Genomic DNA, 22,672 nt, shown 5'->3' on the forward strand with positions numbered 1-22,672 from the left:
TTGGCCAGTATCATTGAACTTTCCCAAAGTGAGAATTATTTGGTGGTCTTCTTATGCTGTGAATAAACACCGAGAAACAAATCTGATAATTTAAGAGACAAAATCAGCAAAATTTAGGCTATCCAGTTTTTCCCCCTATAGTTATCCATTTGCTGTTCTTGGTTTGATGGAGGAAGTCAGCTAATGAACAAATCTCTGCTTCTGCTTTGTTAGTGTAGGTCCTTCCAGTGTTGTCTTTTGGCCATGCTAAAGCACAGTCACATGTCAGTTGTTTTGGAACTCAGTCCTGTATCAGGAAAAAAACCTAATAAAACTTAATTTTACATATATAGCCATATATATATTTTTAATTTCCATTCTGATAGTCTAGTCCATCATCGTCTATCTGGTTGTTTCCTTCTCTTCACTTTGATGGATTTAGGGAGTGTAGCTTAGTTTAATATGTGTAAGTGAAATATAATTTGGAAAACAAACTGCTGTGTTTTAAAGTCAAATGTAGATCTTAATATTGCCATTCCACTCTTCTTTCCTCTAGGACATTACTTGATAATTAATGACTTTGCATTGAAAAGAGCCTTAAACTCTTTTTTTGTCTATTCCTTAATAGTTCTATTTAGTAAAATATTTTAGTTGTTTTAAGGGAAAATGCTTACATTTGAAATCCCTAAAGTGGGCATTTAGTCATCTTCTATAAAATTTGAATTTTTTCATTTTGAGAGAGTAAAAAGACAAAATTAACATTGAATGTTTTGACTGTTGATGAGTTGCACTGTATAAATTGTATTGCTCCATATATATGTATTTATGTGTATGTACCTCTGAAGCTACTTTGTTCTGCTACTGCTTTTCCTTGTCAGTGTTGAAGACCAGATGGAGCAGTCATCCTTGTACTTTTGGGACCTTTTGGAAGGTAGTGAGAAAGCAGTGGTAGGAACGACATGTGAGTTTTCTCTACTCTTGACTTAGATGCTGTAAATACTAGACTTTGTTTAGAAGTGTAGGGCTGATTTTGTTTTGATATTGAGGGCTGAAACTGTCAGTCCGTTAGAACTTACATGTCTGGCAATACTACATTCATGTGGAGAATGATAATCTGTTTAGTTCTTTTAAAAGCAGCTATTATATAATGGTACTCAAATGGAACCTAGGGAGAGTTTTGAAGTGGCAAGTCACTATGATTTGGGAAAAAGAGCTAAAGACTCATACTCGCCTGACCGTTTTGGGGTTCAGTTCTCTGCATGGTAGTACCTGTTCTATTTATGAATTTTAAATCCACACATTGTTAATGGTAAGGCTTATCTACCAGATGTAAGAAACTATGAATGGTTTGGGTATATAGTTAATTGAAACATTGTTGTCTATCGATGTGGAAATGATCTGGAGAGAAAAGAGTCCTTTTGGCTTCCTAAATAGACTTGGCCAAATGACCAAGTACAAATGGACATAAGTACATAGTTTTGTGTATTAGTGTAGGATAATGAAAACGCTAGAAGCTAGCAAACTTTTTTTTAAATTTTATTTTTAAAAGATTTTATTTATTTGACAGAGTACAAGTAGGCAGAGTGGCAGACAGAGGGAGAGGGAGAGGCAGGCTCTTGCTGAGCAGGGAGTCAGATGTAGGGCTCGATCCCAGGATCCCGGGATCATGAACTGAGCCGAAGGTAGCCGCTTAACTGACTGAGCCACCCAGGCACCTCTAGTAAACATTTTTGTTACTAGTATTGCTTCCTTTTAAAAAAGATTCTAAGGATGCAGTATAACTATCTCAAAATTTCTAAGTCCTTTCAAGTTTAAATCATAGAAATTTTTTGCTTGGTTAGAATGCAAAATGATACAAATAACTTTGGGGGGACATTGGCAGTTCATAAAATTAAGAGTATGCTTACTATATGACCAAGCAATCATACTTATAGTACCCAAGAGAATTGTAAATGTATATTCACATAAGTACTTGTACATGAACGTTTGTATCAGCTTTATTAATGATAGCCCCAGACTGAACACAGCCTAGATGTACAGCAACTGATAATTGATAAAATGTGATATATCCATATAGTAGAATCTACTCAATAATAAAAAAGGAATGAACTATTGATACTGCAACAACATGGATGTAAATCTCAATTATGCTGAGTGAAAGAAGCCAAACCAAAAAATGAGTACATACTGTATGATTCCATTTATATGGAATTCTAGAAAAAAACATAACTAGAATGATAGCAGGTCAGTGGTTCTCAAGAGTGTGGGTGGAGGAGATTGATATAAAAGGGGCATGAGGGAACTGTTGAGTTGATGAGAATGTTTTATATCCTGGTTCTGGTGGGAGTAACGTGGCTATGTATCTGTTAAAACTGTACACTTAGGGGGTCCCAGCTGGCTCAGTCGGTGGAGCTCATGACTCTTGATCTCAGGGTTGTGAGTTCGAGCCCCATGTTGGGGGTAAAGATTACTTTAAAAACTGTACACTTAAATGAACTTTGTGTTTTGTAAATTATACCTCAAAATTGATTTTTAAAAAAGCTATGTCATAGTACTCCTATGAAAGGAATAATAACCCAAATCAAGTATGGACACTGTTTAACTTTGGAATTACATTTTTAGTGGACATTAAAAATGAAAGACTTTAGATCTGTTTATGGTGCAGCGACTTTAACATCATTTTAATAAGATTTTTCTTACTAATCAAATGGTGATATTTCTAGGAGTCACAGAGACCATAATTCAAGAGTAAAATTTTTATCATGGGATTTTGTAATTTAAAAATCCTTTAGATTGTCCAAGATAGGGTTTTCTAATGGTTAGGTTTGAGGAGCTTTTACTTCTCTAAGATCTTAATTACTTGGAAGGTAGAGTAATGCTAGTTGTGAGATCTTGGGGACAGATAGGAGAAATGGCTTTTCTCTGAGCTCAGGGAATAGATTTGTGCTTTTGTAACATATTAGTCTTTGATTAGGGTCTCTGATTTTAGTCATTTTTCAAATGGTGGAAATGGAGGCCAAGAGAAACTTCTAGTGACTTGCTAAACTTTGGGATTCTGATCCTAATTTTGATTCAGCGTGACAAAAGGATGGACTGCGTATTTACTCTGGTACTGACCAGTTCTTTGAATTCCCCCAGTGTGTAGGATATTATAACAGAATGGAACTAGGATAAAGTTATATTAGGATTTATGTTCCAAATAATTTCCATGAACTATTTGATAACTAAGTCTTAATCATTCTTTCTTAGACAAACACATGAAAGATCTGCTGTCTAAATTGCTGAACTCAGGCTATTTTGAGAGTATCCCAGTCCCAAAAAATGCTAAGGAAAAAGAAGTGTCATTGGAGGAAGAAATGCTAATAAAATCAGAGAAGAAAAAACAATTACTGAAAACTGAATCTGTCAAAGAGTCAGGTTTGTTATCTCAGAAATGCTTTATAGTGCTTGCGTTTTTAATAACACAATGAGTTGTCAAAAGGATTGCCTTATTTTGATTTGTTAATTTCTACATGCATGGAAATCTACTTGCAGCTGGATAAGCTTAGGCCTGGAATATGTCTGTAGGCTTTATTACCATATTTACAGAGTGAATCTTTGCAGAAACATAAGGTTATTCTTTGTTACAAGAGAATACGCTGTGCAAATGAGGCCTTTATGGAATTTGAATGGATTTCTTTGTTAAATTATTAGTAAGATAATTCAATTTAAAATTGTTGATTAAAATCCTCATAGTAGAATTCAAAATGGTAGTAGAATGAGATTATAAATAATCTAAGGTTAACATATTTGGAAAAAATGTGCCAAAGTCAATAAAGGAAATTTTTCAAAATTGCACTTTTCTAGGGGGAAGAGATACTTTGAGTCAGTGGCACTTTTGTTCTGGTTTGTTGGGACTCAATTTATTTAAAAAATATCACTTCTATGTAGGTAGTCCAGGTCAGGGTTCCAGTAGCCTCTCACTAGCATGATTCAAGTTATTTCTTAGGTTTACTTTCTCTTAGTCTAATGCTTTAGTGTCTCCATTCCCTTACCAACTTCCATCCTTAAGCTGGCTTTGAGGAGGCCTTTAGGGGCCTGTAAAAGGCCTTTAAGGCCTTCGTTTCAAGCTGAGATGACTTAATTTTTACCCCATGGCTTGGCGTTACATAGTTTCAACTTGAATGGAACTGTATTTGTGCATAAGAGGAGATAGTCTTTATTTTCAACCAAAAATCAGTTTATAGGTGGAACGTGACTTTAGAAAAGTGGCATTTAAGGAGAGCTGCTAGCTTCAGCTAGCTTCAGACCACATGCTTTATAGTGGGGATTACTTTTGCCATGAATATATTTCATTGTACTATCCTTTCTTCTGAAATATGTCACTACAATTAACTACAGTTGTAATCAGCCTAAAAACATGTGGATTATTTAGTATTTATTTAATACTCAAGGGAGTATTATCTTTCCAGAGTCTCTTATGGAACTTGCACAGCCAGAGATACAGCCCCAAGAGGTAAGTTTCTGAAAGGTAATTTGCTGATTTTGGTTTTTGAGACTTTCGTACAGTGAGTTTAGGAGCTGAGGCTCTGGAACTAGATTTAAGCTTGAATCCCAGCTTTGCAGCTTACTTAGCTTAGTGACTTGGGTAAGATGTTTAGCCCAGCTGTGTCTGTTACCCTCATATGTAAAATGGGGATAATAGTAATGCCTGCCTCATGTTAGTGTGAGGATTAAAGGAGTTCAATTCTAAATTGCTTAGAATTTGGCCTGGTGCACAATAACTGCTCAAGTGTTAGCTGCTGTTCTTGGCCCTTGTGTTAGAATTTAAAGATGGGTAGGATTTTGCTTTTGTCAGAATTTATTCACATTGGTAATTCATTCGCTTTCTGAAGTGACATTAAAATTCTTGGAAGCTGAAAAGAAGGAAGAGTCAGAGTCGCAGTGTGATTGATGCGTAATAGAAATAAAGGAAGGGCTCGGAATCCCGGAAACCTGCGGCCGAATGATGTAAATGTGTGTAATTGAACTGTCTCCTGCCTTAACGTGTTAGGGAGTCAGGTGGGTGGAGTGGTCTAAGGTCAGCAGAGGCAGAATAACCTCGGTAAAAGAGCCTGAATCAAGCAAACTTGGCACTGTGATGTGCAGTTCTTAGATTGCTATGTTTGAAGTGTCGAGGGTGGTGTTGGACAGAAAAGGATGCGGACAGAAATTTCCCGTTAGCATAGTGACTCAGGCCAATGGACATAGGAATACTAAAAGAATTCAGTGTTCCCCTCAAGGTCTGTTACAGATTTTGTGACTCAAACACATTTTTTTCTCTGGTCTAGTTTCTTAACAGACGCTACATAACAGAAGTAGATTATTCAAGCAAACAAGATGACGAGCAATCTTGGGAAGCAGATTATGCTAGAAAACCAAATCTCCCCAAATGTTGGGATATGCTTACTGAACCAGATGGTCAGGAAAAGAAACAGGAATCCTTCAAATCCTGGGAGCCTTCTGTTAAGCACCAGGAGGTATCAAAGCCTGCAGTTTCCTTAGAACAGAGGAAACAAGATCCAAAACTCAGGTCCACTCTGCAGGAAGAGCAGAAGAAGCAGGACGTCTCCAAACCCAAGCCAGCTCCTAGCCATTGGAAGCAAGAAGCTCCTAAATCCAAACCAGGATATATTCAAGAAGAACAGAAGAAGGAGGAGACACCAAAGCCTTGGCCAGTTCAGCTGCAGAAAGAACAGGATCCAAAGAAGCAGTCTCCAAAGTCTTGGACACCTGTGCAGAATGAACAGGACATCACCAAATCATGGACCACTAACATGTGTGAAGACCAGGATTCAAGACAGCCAGAGACTCCAAAATCCTGGGAAAACAATGTTGAGAGTCAAAAACACCCTTTAACACCACAATCACAGATTTCTCCAAAGTCCTGGGGGGTAGCTCCAGCAAGCCTCATACCAAATGACCAGCTCTTGCCCAGGAAGTTTAATACAGAACCCAAAGATGTGAGTTTGTTTGTATCAGTCTGCTTTGGTCAATGTAGGCATAAATAAGAACTTGTAATGATTTTTTAGTCCTCTTAAAAAAAAATGTACGAAACCCGTGTTAAATTAATGTATATAGCATTTCATTTAACTCTTCATTGCATAATTTATCGTTTTCCCTAGATAATTGGAAGTAGACCTATTCTGTGTTTCGAGCCTAACCTGAGATGAAATTTCCACAGTTAGAACATAATGTTTGAATGCCACAATTTTATTGACATGGTATGACATAAAAATAGTGGATGGTTCAGATAAGATCATAATGTGAACAAGTGAGAAAAAAAATGCATGTCACAGGATGAGAGGCTTGTTTTACTATGTTTCACTCATTTTCTTCCAGCTGGCCCACAGATGACTTTTTCTGACAGAAATTAGAATTTTCTGTATTTTCTGCTTTTCTTTCACTCATTTGTAATTGCTCAGGTTAGCCTGTACTCTTTGGTGGTTTGGTGGTTGCAGATATTCCAGAAGGTGGGGTAGGATCTGAATTAGTTCTCTATTTCTGTTTCAAAATGAGAAATTTCTGGAGATGGAAACTATAGACTTTAAATATTCTGTAACTAGGTTTTTAGAGTATGAGATTGGTTCAAATATGAGACCTAATTCTATTAATGGTAAATAACCTGTTTCAGGAATATAAGAAGGCTTATAATAATACTTGGATGCTCTGCTATTTAGTTTATTAAATTACAAGTTATTTACCCCTATTTAAATGCAAACTTGTTAAAAGCTTGTTTGCTAAGAAATGTGAACTCATCTTCCCAGTGTTTTCTGTCACTGTCTAGTAATGTTCCCTGCACTTCCATGTCGTTTTAGCCAGAGGCTTTCTTCTTCTTTTTTTTTTTTTAAAGATTTTATTTGACAGAGACATAGCACAAGCAGGGGGAGTAGAAGAGGGAGAAGCAGGCTTCCCGCCAAGGAGGGAGCCTGATGCGGGGCTTGATCCCAGGACCCGGGTATCATGACTTGAGCCGAAGGCAGACACTTAAATGACTGAGCCACCCGGGCACCCTAGCCAGAGGCCCTCTAACAGGATGAAAAACATTTGCTTGGAGAAATCAAAGCATTGCATTTTATAAATAAATTGCCCCTACCTCAGTCCTACCTTAAGGGAAGAGAATTTTAGTGTTGTCTCCTTTTGCTTGCCTTTCTTCCTCTTATTGAAGTGTTAATACCAGTTTTAACTTCTGACCCTGTAGAAGATTGATAGTCTTACTTCATTAACCAGATACACACAACAGTAATTGTAATGATAACTATTTTGAGAAACTTAATTTTAGAAACCCAATTTAATATTTTAGTAAAGCTGTTTTAAAAAAAACCTAATTTAAAATTCCATTAGGTATTGCAGTGCTGAGCCTTTACCATACCAGAATATTATGCTCTTTGTTGAATAATATTTAAAATCAGGAGTGCTTAGTTGGAAAGGCTGGAACTCCTTTAATTTGCTTTTATGGTACAGACAGCATTATATTGAAGTTGCAGGGCCTTTCAGTGACTGAGAGGACATTTCTCTACACTTTCTGTTTTGCAATCTTAGACGTATAGAACATGACTAAGTACAGTCAAGGCCAAAATAGCGTTCAAAACTAAAAGACTAGATAACATGAAATTAATCACTAAAGCTCATACTTTTAACAGTCTTTCATATTTTCACCGAGGGTCTATTAACTCTTACTTTATGACACTTCTGACAGGCTTAGCTGAGTGACTTCCCAGTGAATTAGAAGGTGGAGAGGAGCCGGTAGGGGAGGCACACCGGCAGCTGTAAGAAGTTAACTCTATAAGCATTAGGTCTAATTCAGGGTATACAGCATGTGTAAGTGATTTAGTGTAAGTGCTCACCTCTTAATAGCCCCCCAAACTACACTTGCTCAGTAACAAAATGTAATAGCGTATTTCCTCAATTTTAAGATGTGTATGTATATATTTTTACATCTTAATGTTTCTGAAATCAGACATTTAAAAATGGGATGTATATTTAATTTGGTATAGTAATTTTTTCTCTGGGGAGAAAGCTTTTATGTGTCTTAGAGTTAGTGGCATCTAATAAAGGACAAGCTGACTGAACAATGAAAAATTTTTTATCAAGGAAGTTCTGTTACTTTGGGCCTTCCTTTAAAAAGAGGATGTTTTAGAAATACTCCCATTAAAGGGGTTCTGAAGGGGAAAAAAGTGCTTGAAGTTTGCTTAAATTATTTAGAGAATGCATTTATCTGGAAGTTTTTCATCTGAGATAAATCTGATAAATGGACTTTGCTATGTGTTTTGATTTCATTAAGATGTAGCGATAAGCTGAATTTCCTGAATTAGGCTGTTGAATGTGAATTTCACTCTTACAGATTGTGGGTTTATTTTGTAGGTGCCTAAGCCTATGCATCAGCCTGTAGGTTCTTCCTCGACCCTTCCAAAGGATCCAGTATTGAGGAAAGAAAAACTGCAGGATCTGATGACCCAGATTCAAGGAACTTGTAACTTTATGCAAGTATGAGTCATTCTTAAATGAATCTTGAATGAAATTCCTGGGGCTACTAGCTTCTGATCTGAAGCATTTTAATGAAATTGTTAGGAGCATAAATTCCGGTGTTCAGAATGCGGGTGAATCCTGGCTCTGCCACTTCCTAGCTCTCACAGTTCAGGCAGGTTACTTCACTGTCTGTCTTTTTTGAAAAATGAGAATAATAGTTTCTTACTAAGTTTGTTGTAATAAAATGAATTAAACATGTAAAAAGTATAAGTGCTCAAATATAATTTCTGCTGTAGATCTTTGGTAGTTTCCACTCAGACTGTGAGGACCTGCTCTGTGCCTGGTATCTGGTAGGTGCTGTTGTGCTTAGAAAATTGTAAGACATTTATTGCCTTCAAGGAGTTGATACTCCAGTTGTAGAAGATTGTAGTGTCATGGCAGTAGTTAATGTGCTAAATTGAGTCAGACTGAGTCTTAAAGAATTTCAGAATAGTACGACAATTACTGAGGGAAGAAGTAGACAAATAAGATATTTTAGTGTAGTAAAAAGATCCTGAACTTCGGAAGTAGACCTGTGTTTAAATCCCAGTTCTGCAATTTACTAGCTGTGAAATCTGTGGCAAGGTATTTAGCCTGTAACCCTCTACTTGTAAAATGAGGGAATTCCTTACCCATTTAGGTTATGTGAAGATAAATGAAAGAACTAAAGTGGTTACTACAAGTGTAGCTTAAGTATTCAAAATGTTGGAAACATTCCTGGGAGAACCAAGGTACAGAATGGTTTCTCATTATGAAAGGTTTAATAATAGCATGAGCTAGTTTAGTGGTTGAGATAATTAAACCCTCATTGGTTGGACATAATAAAAGTGAGGTTATAGGATTAATGCTAATGTTTAAGACCTCAAATCAAGCGGGTTTACCCACCCCCAAGGTAAGCCTTGGAATTATTTGACATAATTTTAAGGTTTGACAGTTTAGATTTTATTTTTAACTCTATTTTTTCTCTTAAATAAAGACTAAGTTATTGACATTTTGTGATAGTTACTAGCTAGATTCTTTAATAGCTATGGACGGCATCATGAATAATTTAATGGCAATAGCTTTTAAATGAATAATTGTTTCTAGTCATGATTTAAAATCTTGTCTTTAGGAATCTATTCTGGATTTTGACAAACCTTCAAGTGCAATTCCATCGTCACAACCGCCTTCAACTACTCCAGGTAGCCCAGTAGGTATGTATTCACCCTTAATACTCAGAATAAATATGCATAGGTTTAACAGTTGTTTCCTTTTACAGATAATTTTATTCTGGATATCTTAAGGGTTAGACTGTCTATATGCTAATTTATTCTAAATTTATCTATATGTCATCAGTTATGTAAGGGTAAATTACCATTAAGACATTAGTGTACTCATCTTTTTGCATTCATTTTATTTTATTATTTTTAGAAGACTTTTTTAAAGATTTTATTTATTTATTGGAGAGAGAGAAAGAGAGAGAGAGCATGAGAGAGGGGAGGGTCAGAGGGAGAAGCAGACTCCCCGCTGAGCCGGGAGCCTGATCGATGCAGGGCTCGATCCCAGGACTCCAGGATCATGACCTGAGTCGAAGGCAGACGCTTAACGACTGAGCCACCCAGGTGCCCCAGAAGATGTTTTGTTTTAAAGATTTGTTTGTCAGAGAGAGAGCATGAACAGAGGGAGAAGCAGGCTCCCCATTGAGCAAGGAGCCTGATGCGGCATCATAATGTGAGCCGAAGGCAGAGGCTTAACTGACTGAGCCACCCAGGCATCTCTCTGTTTGCATTTTAGAGAAAGTCTCCACATGTTTGAACGGAGATGTGCAATGGCTGTTTTTGTAATTTATGTTCTTTTTGAAGTGACTGGAGTCCTTTTGACTCTATAAATCTAATGTTGAAACTTTTCAATCCTAATTATGAGTGAAATGACCTCAGTCCAATTTGTTACACTGATTAACACAGTAAGTAATGATGGAACTTTGAATTGAATCTGATCTGACATTCAAACTTTCCTACACTCATTTATCTCAGGGGAGGAATGATGTAACTAAAGCCCTAGTCCAGTTTGTAGTGAGTAGCAGACACTGACTAGAGGATTGGTGTAGTAATTCCTAGGTGAAGTAAGAATAGAGAGTAACAAAAGTGATGGACATTAACAAGAAGAAACTAAACCAAAACTGGATAATTGAAAAGTATGTTAATATACATGATCAAAGAAAAAACCTGAAAAGATCTATGATCCAGCTAAGACTTAGTTTGAAACTTGGAACTTGAGCGTAAGCAGTTGATTACTATTCATGATAGCTCAGATTTTATCTTCCAGATTACTATTACTGGTTATTTTTTAAAGTAATAGTGCTTTTGGAAGCCTTGCAATGCTGCTTTTGCCCCTTTAACCTTAAAAACATCATTATGTATTTTATAGAAGGGACTAGTATTCTGTTCTTCTCTGATCCTCTCTGACTTTTTAAAGCTGTAATAGAAAATTCGTGATGAACTTCAGATCTGGTTCTTCCAGCTACTGCTTTTTGGTAAAGTAATAATTTTAGTTTCCACTCCATTGATAGGCATAAACTTTTCTCTACCCTGAGTAGTTTACTGTTGATTTCACTCTCTGCAGCATCTACGGAACAAAATCTATCAAGTCAAAGTGATTTTCTTCAAGAGCCATTACAGGTAACTTCTCTAAAGTAATCTTTCTTGGCTATTCAGGAAGAAACTCTTGCTTTGGTAAGAATGATCAGACTTGCTGATTTCTAATATACCTAACTAAATTACTGAAAATGTTCTAGGGATATCTAGTTTTTTAGGTAAACTATAACTAGTCCTCAAAAGGTTACCTAACGACCGCGGGGAAGACATCTGTTAGAAAAGAGAAGGCTAGCTCATGCTAGCAAGGAAAAAGCAAGTCTGAAGAATTCATAGGTACCTTGTCTGGGAATCTTACTTTGCCACTGAGCTCCCTAAATCACTTGGTGTAGCAGCATCGTAAAGGGTCTAAAGAAAGATACTAATTTTGTTTAACCCATGGTTAGCTAATCTCCCACGTCCCTCCACATATAAAGAGTTAACCTGAGGAACGGATTTTCACAGAACACATGTAGAGATATAAAGGGACCAGATCATTGAGATGCCTGATGCCACATTGCATTTCCTTCACTAGTAAGTTCGAGGTTTGCTCGTTTTCTGCTCATTACCTTAAAAAAACAAAAACAAAAAAACCTGTCATGATCCGTCTGAAAACCTTATGGCAGTTTTCTTAACGGTAACAGCTCTGACAGGTTAAATATTTTGACCAGATGGCTCAACAGTTCTTGTCTTCCTGTCCAAAAACTTGAGTAAATACCATTTGTTTACAGTGGTTTATATTTAGTTTGATAAGGTGTGGCTCAGTTTTCAAAATGTATTTGTTGAGCTGAGTCCCTCACTGCACTCACTGCTTTAAGGGCTCCATTTTATCTGTTTTAGCTGTTAGGTTCTAAATGAGACTTGCATTTGACAAGTTAAATTTTTTTGAAAAGCCACTGGTCTAGTTTAGTTCTCAGGGACAGGTCTGTGGATGGCTGCATCAGAAGCACTTGATCACTTTAGTAAAGATATATGTTCCTAGATAACACCTAAAACCTACCGAATCAGAATTTCTAGGGGTGTTATCTCGTCATCTGTATTAGTCCTAAGCTTCCTGGGCGAATCTGCACATCCATTTTTTGGGAACCACTGGTCTCCAACATCATGTTTACTCACTAAAACTTAAAACTACCTTCAGCTGGTCTGCTTAATAATAATTTGGAAGCAAGAACTGCCATAACTTCTGAATAATACTGATGTGAAGAATGTCTCAAGTCGTTCAGTGAATCTTCTAATGAAAATTCAAAAGCTTAAGTATCAAGTGCCCTGAGTTGCCTTACATAGCTGTGTAAGTCTTTCTGGCAAGAGAATTACATCCCCACAACAGCCAGTCCCAATTGTTACGGGCAGTTGTCTCATACTTGGCCTGAAGAAAGACATTTTAGAAACGCTACATCCTCGTAATAATTCTAATATTTTGGTCAGATCTAAATTATACCTATTTATTTAGATATATATAAAATGTTCCAAAGCATTTCAAAAAATTTAAGACCTTTTTAAAACTTTGTCTCCGTTTTCCTTCCCAGGAAGTGGCCTATTCTGATGACCACCTAGAAGGTCACTGAAACATAACTGCTCTGGATATTTGGTAGCCATTCATTAGTTTCCAGTTTATCCATTATGTTACTTGGGCTTCTGAGAATCACATCAAAGCATTTATTTATTTATTTTAAAAGATTTTATTTATTTATTTGTCAAAGAGAGAGCAAGCACAAGCAGGGGGAGCGGCAGGCAGAGGGAGAAGCAGGCTTCCCGCCCTGCTGAGCAGGGGGACTGACACCAGGCTCCATCCCAGCACCCTGGGATCATGACCTGAGCCAAAGGCAGATGCTTAATGACTGAGCCAACCAGGCGCCCCATATAAAAGCATTTAAATAAAAGGAGTAGATTCACTGATAACATGTAATTGCTAGATTTTTGTAGATCTCTTTATGTTCTAATATCGTGCCATAAAATTCTTCTCTAGCCACTTTAGTTTTTTATTGGCGACAGTTGTCACAACCTTAGTTCCTACTGTGTTCCCAATTTTTGTTTTATAAATATTACTAGCTTTAATTTTTTAGAATTTTGATGCTACTGTGATTTATGTATCCTTTCTATTTGTACTTATACCTACCTTTTGAAGACATTGGGAGCATTGAGTCAAAGCATAGTTATTAGGATCCCTGGCAGAGGTGTGCCTGGAGTGTTAAATGTACCCTGAGCTGCTTCTGGTGAACTGCTGTTGAGTGCCAGATGGAAAATCTTGGCCCCAGTTTTCCAGGGCCAAGAATCTTGAAGTGAGGACGGGATTAGATGTGTAGCTTTGGTGACCAGCCCTGGAAAGGCAATTTAGCTGACTGCTTGGGTTTGACTCTCAGCTCTAAAACTTAATTTTCATGTGATCTTGGGTAAATTACCTAACCTTTCTTTGCCTCTGCCTTTTTGTCAATAAAATGGGGATAGTTGTATCTGCCTCACAGGGTTATTGTTAGGATTAATGTGTATAAAGTGGTTGGCGTAGTTATTTGGCACTAGTGAGTGCGTGGTAAGAGTAGCATGTTAGGAAGCCCAGGGCCCAAGAAGTAAAAAGTGAAGAAAATACATCTTTTACAATGTTTTATATTTTCCTGTGTCTAGGCTGCTGCTTCTTCAGTTACTTGTAGCTCAAATGCTTGCTTGGTTACTACCGATCAGGCTTCTTCGGGATCTGAAACAGAGTTTATGACCTCAGAGACTCCTGAGGTAATAAGAGACCAATTAATTTCTTCTCTGTCTTAAATAGCAGAACCAGTTTATCTTATGCATTTATGCATTGCAACCACAATCAGTTGAATGATTTTTGACATTTATACTTTACTCATGTATTGCTTTCTGTAGATGTTGTGATCCTGGAGCTTACACAGGTAACTTTGCTGTGACTTTGCCATATAAATAGACTTAATAGTGTATTGCCTTATCAGCTACAATAAATGTGTGAATTGCTGATGTCAAAAAAGATGAAAAGTTCTAGGTAGGATTAGGTCAAGTTTCTCATTATGTTTATATTGAAGGAATCCTTAGTGGAAAAATCTACTTCCGTAACTGCAGACTCAGTAAGTTTATAGTGTTAGTGTTAGCACTGCCTTGGTTGGAAAGAGTTACATTCTCTTTTTGAGAGCATTTTGACAGTACCATTGACCCTTGAACAACATGGGTTTGAACTGCAGGTCCACTTATACGTGGATTTTTTTTTTTTTTTTTTGATAAATACAGTATAGTACTGTAAATGTATTCCTTATTTTCTTTTTTTAATTAGGCTTTTATTTTAATTCCGGTTAACATACTAACTGGAATATATTAGTTTTAGGTATACAATTTAGTGATTTAACACTTCCATAAATCACCCGGTACTCATCACAGTAAGTGCCCTGCTTAATACCCATCACCCACTTAGCCCATCTCCCCACTCACCTCCTTTCTGGTAACCATCAGTTGGTTCTCTATGCTTAAGAGTTTGTTTCTTGGTTTATTTCTTGGTCTTTTTTTGCCCTCTTGCTCATTTCTTTTGTTTCTTAAATTCCTCATATGAATGAAATCACATGGTATTTATCTTTCTCTGACTTATTTCGCTTAGCATTATACTCTCTAACCATATCCATGTTGTTAGATTTCATTCTTTTTTTTTTATGGCTGAATAACGTTTCATTGTGCGCACATACCTACATACCACATTTTCTTTACTGATTCATCAGTTGATGGACACTTGGGCCTTAGGATTTCTTAACATTTTTCTCTAGGTTACCTTATTATAAGAACACCGTATATAATACGTATACCTACAAAATATGTATTAATAGACTATTTGTTATTGGTAAAGCTTCCTTTCTGTCCCTATAGGCTATTAATAGTTAAGTTTTGGGGAAGTCAAAAAGTTATATGCAGATTTTTGACTGTTGGGGGGGGTCAGCACTCTTAACCCCTGTATTTTTCAAGGGTCGACTATATTAAGTTTGTGCTTTCAATTCCAAAGTGATAGGTTTTGCTAAGTTTGAACAAATCCTTGAAGTAGATGCAGCAAAATACCATGATTTTTTTGGATTAATTTAACAACTCTTATGTTTTAATATTTTTGGTTAAGTATTATACAAGAGAATGTATTCATTATAGAATATAAAAAAATATAGATACACATTAAGTTTTATGGTGCAGGCTTCGTCTGAACTAAAATTACTTGGTTCCTCATTTTAAGAAGAGGAAAGTGTGACCAAGTGAGTCATAGCTCTGCTTCATAATCTGATTGGGATTGGTTTTTTTGGTATTTTTAAGCCTTTGGATTTGTAATCTGTTATATCAAGGACTTGCTTATTATCGTAGGTAAGGATTATTTAAATTAAATCAGGTTTGGTTTTCTTTTTTAGGCAGCTGACATAGAGATCCAGGAATAAGACTTTAAAATCAAGAAAGATTAACACTGACTAAGCAACTAACCTAAGATTTTTCTTAATTCTTCTGTATAGATTTGAAATATTAGATTATTAGCTGGAAAATACCATTTCACGGTTTGAAAAGAACTAGGTACTCATAAAAAGTTGAGCACCTCATTTGTTAGACTGATTAATAGTAAGACTCTTTCACCTAGTCAGCAAGCTGTGCAAAGCAAATGCTAGTGTGCATCCTCAGCAGTTGTGATTTGAAATTGTAAGCAAAAGCTATTCTTTTGCATTCCTGTGTCCAAATGTCATCCTATAGAACTTGCTGACTTATGCCAGTCTGGGGTTTAGTGTAAGTTAACTGCTTGTTATGTGGCAGGTGATTGGCTGATGCTGCATTTCTCCTCCCCAGGCAGCAGTGCCCCCAAGCAAGCAACCGTCTTCACTAGCTTCTCCAAATCCTCCCATGTCAAAGGGCTCTGAACAGGGCTTCCAGTCACCTCCAGCAAGTAGTAGTTCAGTAACCATTAACACAGCGCCCTTTCAAGCCATGCAGACAGTGAGTATGAAACATGAATGATTGTAGTTCATTATTCCTGTTAAAAAAGCCATTGTTTCTCTTACATCCATTATTGGGTACTTACTATGTGAAGAACTTTGCCTTTGTATTACTCTTATTTGGGTTGATAATTTACTTTTGTCCAATGCAGATATTATTTGTAGTGGAAGACTATTAAATCCAAAGCCTTGCGAATGTTGAAAGGGTATTTTATCAGAACATTTTCCCCTCTCAGAAAATTAGTAGCAGGCAAAGCGGAGGATCCGTATTAATTAATGAAACGTGTGGCTGAGAAACAATTTTCTTTCTTTCCTTTTTTTTTAAGATTTGTTAGAGCAAGTGGAGGGGAGAGGGAGAAGCGAGTGGAGGGAAGAGGGAAGAGGGACCCGAGCTGACTGAGCACGGAGTCGGACCCAGGGCTTGATCTTATGACCCTGAGATCAGACCTGAGTGGAAACCGGGAGTTGGGACACTTTAACCGACTTCACCACCCAGGCACCCTGAGAAACATAATTTTCTATGAACAGCTTAATAATACTAACCATTACTAATACCACACTGGTGATGTTCCATAGCATCAAACTTGAACTATAGGACACATACTTGGGTGTTCTGTCATTCCTGAAACTTAGTTTGATTTCATCTTGATCTTCTGCTGGTTTTTGGAGAATTGTTGCAATTTGGTATTCTGAATTACAAATTCCTCTACAAACGTTTAAGTTTAAAACTTTTTTTAAGGTAATACTACAAGTAGGTTTATATGTTTATTCTGTAAAACAGGATGCTATAAAACAACTCTTTAGGAAAAAAACAAATCTTAGTGAATAGGTATCTGATGATGTTTTAATGCCCCACTCTAGGTACTTTTGAGTGATGGAGGGGTGGGGCTAGTGGAGTGGCCATGGAAAGCAGGTACAATGCAGGGAGATAGGTTGGTTGGTAAATTCAGACACCTGAATTCACTAATCTTACCGCTTCCTGCTTGGCCACTTGGAACTACTTCGTTTTTGTTTTCCCTCTTAACCCTGTCAGTCCACCCTGCACAGTATTGCCACATTGGTTTTACTGACTTTTTCTCATTCCTAATTAAAAGCAAACAGTGATTCATTACAGAGTGAAACTGAAAGTCCTTTGCTTGACACCTAATAACTTTTGAAGTCTGCGATAACCTTCCAGGCAAGTCTCACATACTTGCCTTGTATATTCTTGGCACAGTACCTTTTTTGCTCATGCCAGTCTATCTTCTCTACCTGTTTGAATCCTATTCAGTACGAATTGGTTCTCATTTGTTCCTTTATTTGTTCATTCAACAAACAGTGATGAAATCAGACACGGTTCTTAATCACTTGGGTTGGGTTTTAGCAATGAAAAAGAGACAAGTCTTTGTGCTCAAGAAGCTTAAATTTCAAAATAGAGGGCTAGAGAGAAAAATATTTCTATATATAATACTATCAAGTGCTATGTGTTAAGGGAAAAAATGGAGCAGGGTAAGGGGACTAGAGAGTAATGGAAGTGCTATTTTATAGACAATGGCCAGAGTCTGGACAGGTCATTGCCTGCCATATGGTAGAAATTTAGTAGATAGCAGATTTTTTCATTCATCTTTAATTTTTGAAAAAGTACCCTCTTGTCCTATGTAGCTTTCTTTCTCAGTATGCGTTATAGGATATCATAGTAGCAGGAAATTAATTTTTGTACTCGAGTTTATGTCTGTTAGAAACCAAATAGTGTTTTCTTTTCCATGCTAAATATTCATAACATAAAATTCACCGTTTTAACCATTTTTAAGTGTATAATACAGTGGCATTCAGTACGTCCACAGGGTTATACAGCCACTTCCACTATTTCCAAAACGTATTTCATCATCCAGAACAGAAACTACTCATTAAACAGTAAGTCTTTATTCCTCCCTCTCTCCAGCTCCTGGTGACCTTTTTGCCTCTTACGACTTTTACCTATTCTAAGTACTCATATAAATGGAATCACAATATTTGTCCTTTTGTATCTGACTTGTTTCACTTAGCATAATGTTCTCAAGGTTGTCCGCGTTGTACCATCGATCAGAATTTCATTCTTTTTTTCATGGCTAAGTAATATTCCACTGTATGCATATACTGCTTTTTTTAAGTAGGCTCCATGCTACGCGTGGAGCCCAGTGTGAGGCTTGAACTCAAACCCTGAGATCAAGACCTGAGCTGAGATCAGTTGGATGGCTAACCGACTGAGCCACCCAGACACCCCTCTACTGCATTTTATCTGTTCAGCTATTGATGGACACTCGGGTTGTTTCCACCTTTTGCCTATTACGAATAATATTTTGTGCTTAATGTGTAATAAGTATCTAAGCTATATAGATTAGAACCAAGCTACAGATGTTTTAATCTTAGCGTACAAAACCTGAGTCTCTGCTTTCATTCCTTTTGTGTATATGTTAGAAGTGGAATTGCTGGATCACACAGTAATTCTGTGCTTAACTTTTTGAGGAAACACCATACTGTTTTCTACAGTGGGTTGCACCATTTTACATTTCCACCAGTGATGCACAAGGTTCCATTTACACCACTGCTTAGATTTTGTGGGTTTTTTTTTTTTTTTTTTTTTTTTTTTTTGGTAGCAGCCATTCTAATGGGTTTGATGTGGTATCTCACTGTGGTTTTGACTTGTATTTCCCTAATGGTAAGCATCTTTTCATGTACTTATTGACCATTTCTCTTCTTTGGAGAAATGTCTGTTCAAGTCCTTTGCCTATCAAATAGAAGTTCTTGAAAGTTGCAGAGTTTTGTTAGATGTCACTCTTAATAATTTTCTATGAAACTTCACAAATGACTAGGTGTACCCTTGTCTTTTAAGGTATTCAATGTTAATGCCCCTCTGCCTCCGCGGAAAGAACAAGAAATAAAAGAATCCCCTTACTCATCTAGCTACAATCAGAGTTTTACTACGGCAAGTACACAAACACCACCCCAGTGCCAACCGCCGGCTGTCCATGTGGAACAGGCTGTCCTTTCTCAAGAGGCGGGTAAGGTCTCTGCATATGACACTTGGAAGACTTAGATGACAGCTGATTGAATGGAAAGCAGCTCAGTCGTGATAGTTGAGGGGTTCTTTCTTGACTAGTCAAGCATTATTTTTTCACGTGTCGAGAAGCACTTATGTGCCTTTTCTTCTTAACTTTTGTAGAGCTAGCACTTAGGTGGTTGATTTAACCTAGAAGTAGTCGTGTAGTTTTAAACCTGATTGCTTTGATTACCATGGACAGTGATAGGTAGATAGGGCACTGTAGAGCTGCTTTTAAAATCTTTTAGCACAGAAAGACAGCTATTTGGTCTTTTCTCTCTTCCCTCTTAAAGCATTGTTAAGGTGAAGATATAACTTAGTGTGCTTATTCCAATGTTTGCTTGGAGATGAACTGTTGTGCTCTTTCATGCTATTCTAATACATGACAGAATAGGCAACTTTGTAATTCTATCCTAATTTAAAACACCTGTAGATTTTTAGTGGCGGTATTTCAGACCCCTTTTGAGTTTTCTAAAACTTAAGCCTGAGCAAATGAATTGGGCATTCCCGGTACTTGGTTAATCACAGGAGGTACTAAAAGTAAATCCTTGGACCTGTCACCCATGCCCCTATTCTGTTCTCATCTGTACTACGTGAAAACGTAGGGCAGATGATCTATAGGGGATATTTGTCACATGCTTTCTCAAGTACAGTATTAACTAAAAATCATTGTCTTTTACTCCTTGATCTGGAATATTTAGCCTTTTTTTCCTTTAGAATATACATAAAATAAAATTTACCATTTTAACCATTTTTAAGTATACAGCCAGATTGTTGTGCAGCTATCACCAGCATTCATCTCCAGAACTTTTTCATCTTCCCCAACTGAAGTGCTACCCACTTAACACAAACTCTCCATTCCCTCTCCCGACAGCCACCGGCATCTCCATTATACTCTGAATTTGACCTCTTTAGGTACTTAACCTAGAGTAAGTGCAGTCATTCAGTATTTTTCCTTTTGTGACTGGCCTGCTTCATTCATCATAGTGTCTTCAGGTTCATCCATGTTGTAGCATGTGTCAGAATTTCCTTCCTTTTTAAGGCAGAATAATACTCTGTTACCTAAATATATATATGTATAGATACCAGGATCTCTGTAAACATACATTTATAGTACCTGTTTTTTTTAAAGGAGGAAATTGTATGAAAGGTTTTGATATACAGTTACTTTTAAGTATAAAGCATATTAAATCTTTGTTACCATTTAACTCTTGGACTCTAAAACTGTTTCCTTAAGCAGCAAGTTATCCTGATGGAACTATTCAAGTAAGCAATGGTAGCCTTGCCTTTTACCCAGCACAGACGAATGTATTTCCCAGACCCTCTCAACCATTTGTCAATACCCGGGGATCTGTTAGAGGATGTACTCGTGGTGGGAGATTACTAACCAATTCGTATCGGTCCCCTGGTGGTTATAAAGGTATGCTCTGAACAAAATTTAATTATACTGAATTATCTTGTTTATATTTACTTAAACTATTTTTACTTTACCTTGTTCCTTTTTTAGTTGCCCTCCATATTGTGGTAGAGAATTCCCTATCTTTGCAAAATGCAGTATTTCTAATATACCTGTTGTCTATATAACAGAGGAACTTTTTGTGTGAAAAGCATATTGATGCTGTGACTTGCTGAAGGGAAAGATTGAGCATCTTGTTTTTCCAGGGATGAATTTTGGTTTTCATATTTAAATACTTACTTTCCTCTGTTAATTGACTTGACTGTTCAAAATGTCATTAATTAGGTAATGCCCACTTTCTAGTTGTCTAACAGAGGATACCATAGATAAAAACATAAACTTTGAGACTACTGATAGTGATATTCTCTTAAGTCTTAAGAGGTGGTTCCAAGTGTTCTGTCACTGCTTGGTATTAGCAGAATTGCTCTAGACAGGCCTTAGATACCCCACTTTCTGAACCCCACCTGCATTCCAGCAATAGTAAACTTCTACAGTTGGCTTATTTGAAGTCAGTGATATTTTATAAATATGTGGTGTATTGTGGAAGCAATGTCAGTAGTTTGCTTAAAGAAGAAATAAATCTAATGATGGTATTATAGGATCAGTTTAACTTTTAAAGTGGTACAGAATTAGACTATTTTAAAGTTTAGTATAATTTTGCCCATAATTTTATTTAAGTTGTTTATTTATTAGGTTTTGATACTTATAGAGGACCACCTTCAATTACCAATGGAAATTATAGCCAGCTACAGTTCCAAGCTAGAGAATATCCTGGAACACCTTATTCCCAAAGGGTAAGAATAGTTGTCGTAGTTGAATAGTATTACAGTTGTTGATGTTAGCTGGTGATTAAACTACAGCAGAGTCACAGTTGATTTCGTATAAGGCGCTCTTTGAGAACTACTTGTCAGGACTGTGGGGAGTAGTTGAGTTGGAAGCCTTTTCAGTAACCCATAGAGGGGTTGCCTGTTACACAGAACTTGGAAGGTCTTAAGGACTTTATCATGTTGTTTGTATTAACTCATTTACTCCTCCACCTTATAAGAGAGACTGGGGTTCAGAAACCAGTTAAGTAACTTGTCTAAGGTCACTCAAGCAGGTGGTAGAACGCAGATGAGCATGCATGTTCCTAACTCCAGACTCTGTGAGCTTCACTTTATTGTGTTGCTTTCAATTCAACTTTTCTAGATATCAGGGGTAGGAAAGGCCTTTTTTGGAAGTTTAAATTTTTTTTATTTGAATAACTCCGCAGATTTTCTTTACAACTGTGATAAAAGACTGATAACAAAGGGAGATCTTGGGACCTCCCTGTCATTGGTCATATATGGCTATGACTGTATACATCAGAATTTTCACTTTTGAAGTTTTACGAGCCTTTAAGTATGTATTTGGTACCAAACTGAGTTCTCTTGTAATATATAAAGTACCTGTATTTGAAGAGCTTGTAGTTACATGAAGTAAGGTAGATGTCTATACAGAGGCAGTATTGAAAAGGGGTTTAGAATACACTTCAGAGAACACACCAAATCACCTAAATGACTTGGATTTGATCCCTGATTTCATTACTTCCTTTGTTGAGTGACCTTGGGTATGTTGGGTAAACTTTCTGAACTCTGGTTCCTTATCTGTTAGATGATGACTCATCTGCGAGTTACTCATCTCACTCTGAAGTGTTGTGAGGATTAATCTATGAGCTATCCTGAGGATTAAGTGAATAAATACATATAAATGCTTAGCACCACAATGCCAGATGTATATCAAGCATGCAAATACTAGCTCTTAATAACATGTATGTGAAGGGAATGCGTTGATTAATACAGATGTCAGTAATGGAGCTGTTCTTTTTTTTAAATTTCAAATGAGACTAAAGAATTGTTTCTTTATTTAAAGATTTTATTTATTTTTAGAGAGAGAGAGCACGCATGCCCACAAGCAGGGGGAGCGGCAGACAGAGGGAGCAGCAGGCTCCCCGCTGAGTAGGAAGCCCGATGTGGGGCTTGATCCCAGGACCCTGGGATCATGACCTGAGCCGAAGGCAGACGCTTAACCGACTGAGCGATTTAGGTGTCCACTGGAGCTGTTCTTAACACCAGTG

General features: G+C 37.0%; 1 protein-coding gene across 25 annotated transcripts in view; it reads left to right on the plus strand.

Annotated features, from left to right (window-relative positions):
- CAPRIN2 (caprin family member 2) overlaps window positions 1-22,672 on the plus strand; it is a 46,962-nt gene that overhangs the window by 21,113 nt on the left and 3,177 nt on the right. For 8 of the 25 annotated variants that reach the window (XM_035729195.1, XM_035729187.1, XM_027593342.2 and 5 more), the window contains 12 exons: window positions 858-940; window positions 3,229-3,396; window positions 4,431-4,474; window positions 5,289-5,960; window positions 8,362-8,484; window positions 9,617-9,698; window positions 11,107-11,162; window positions 13,734-13,838; window positions 15,918-16,064; window positions 18,915-19,083; window positions 20,359-20,541; window positions 21,271-21,371. In XM_035729195.1, the coding sequence (XP_035585088.1) occupies window positions 858-940; window positions 3,229-3,396; window positions 4,431-4,474; window positions 5,289-5,960; window positions 8,362-8,484; window positions 9,617-9,698; window positions 11,107-11,162; window positions 13,734-13,838; window positions 15,918-16,064; window positions 18,915-19,083; window positions 20,359-20,541; window positions 21,271-21,371 (1,933 nt within the window). The remainder of the gene's footprint in view (window positions 1-857; window positions 941-3,228; window positions 3,397-4,430; window positions 4,475-5,288; window positions 5,961-8,361; window positions 8,485-9,616; window positions 9,699-11,106; window positions 11,163-13,733; window positions 13,839-15,917; window positions 16,065-18,914; window positions 19,084-20,358; window positions 20,542-21,270; window positions 21,372-22,672) is intronic. The other 17 variants (XM_035729196.1, XM_035729188.1, XM_027593343.2 and 14 more) reach the window with 7 other exon arrangements.

The sequence above is a fragment of the Zalophus californianus genome, chromosome 9 (genome assembly GCF_009762305.2).
Source record: "Zalophus californianus isolate mZalCal1 chromosome 9, mZalCal1.pri.v2, whole genome shotgun sequence".
In the NCBI taxonomy this organism is placed as follows: Eukaryota; Metazoa; Chordata; class Mammalia; order Carnivora; family Otariidae; genus Zalophus; species Zalophus californianus.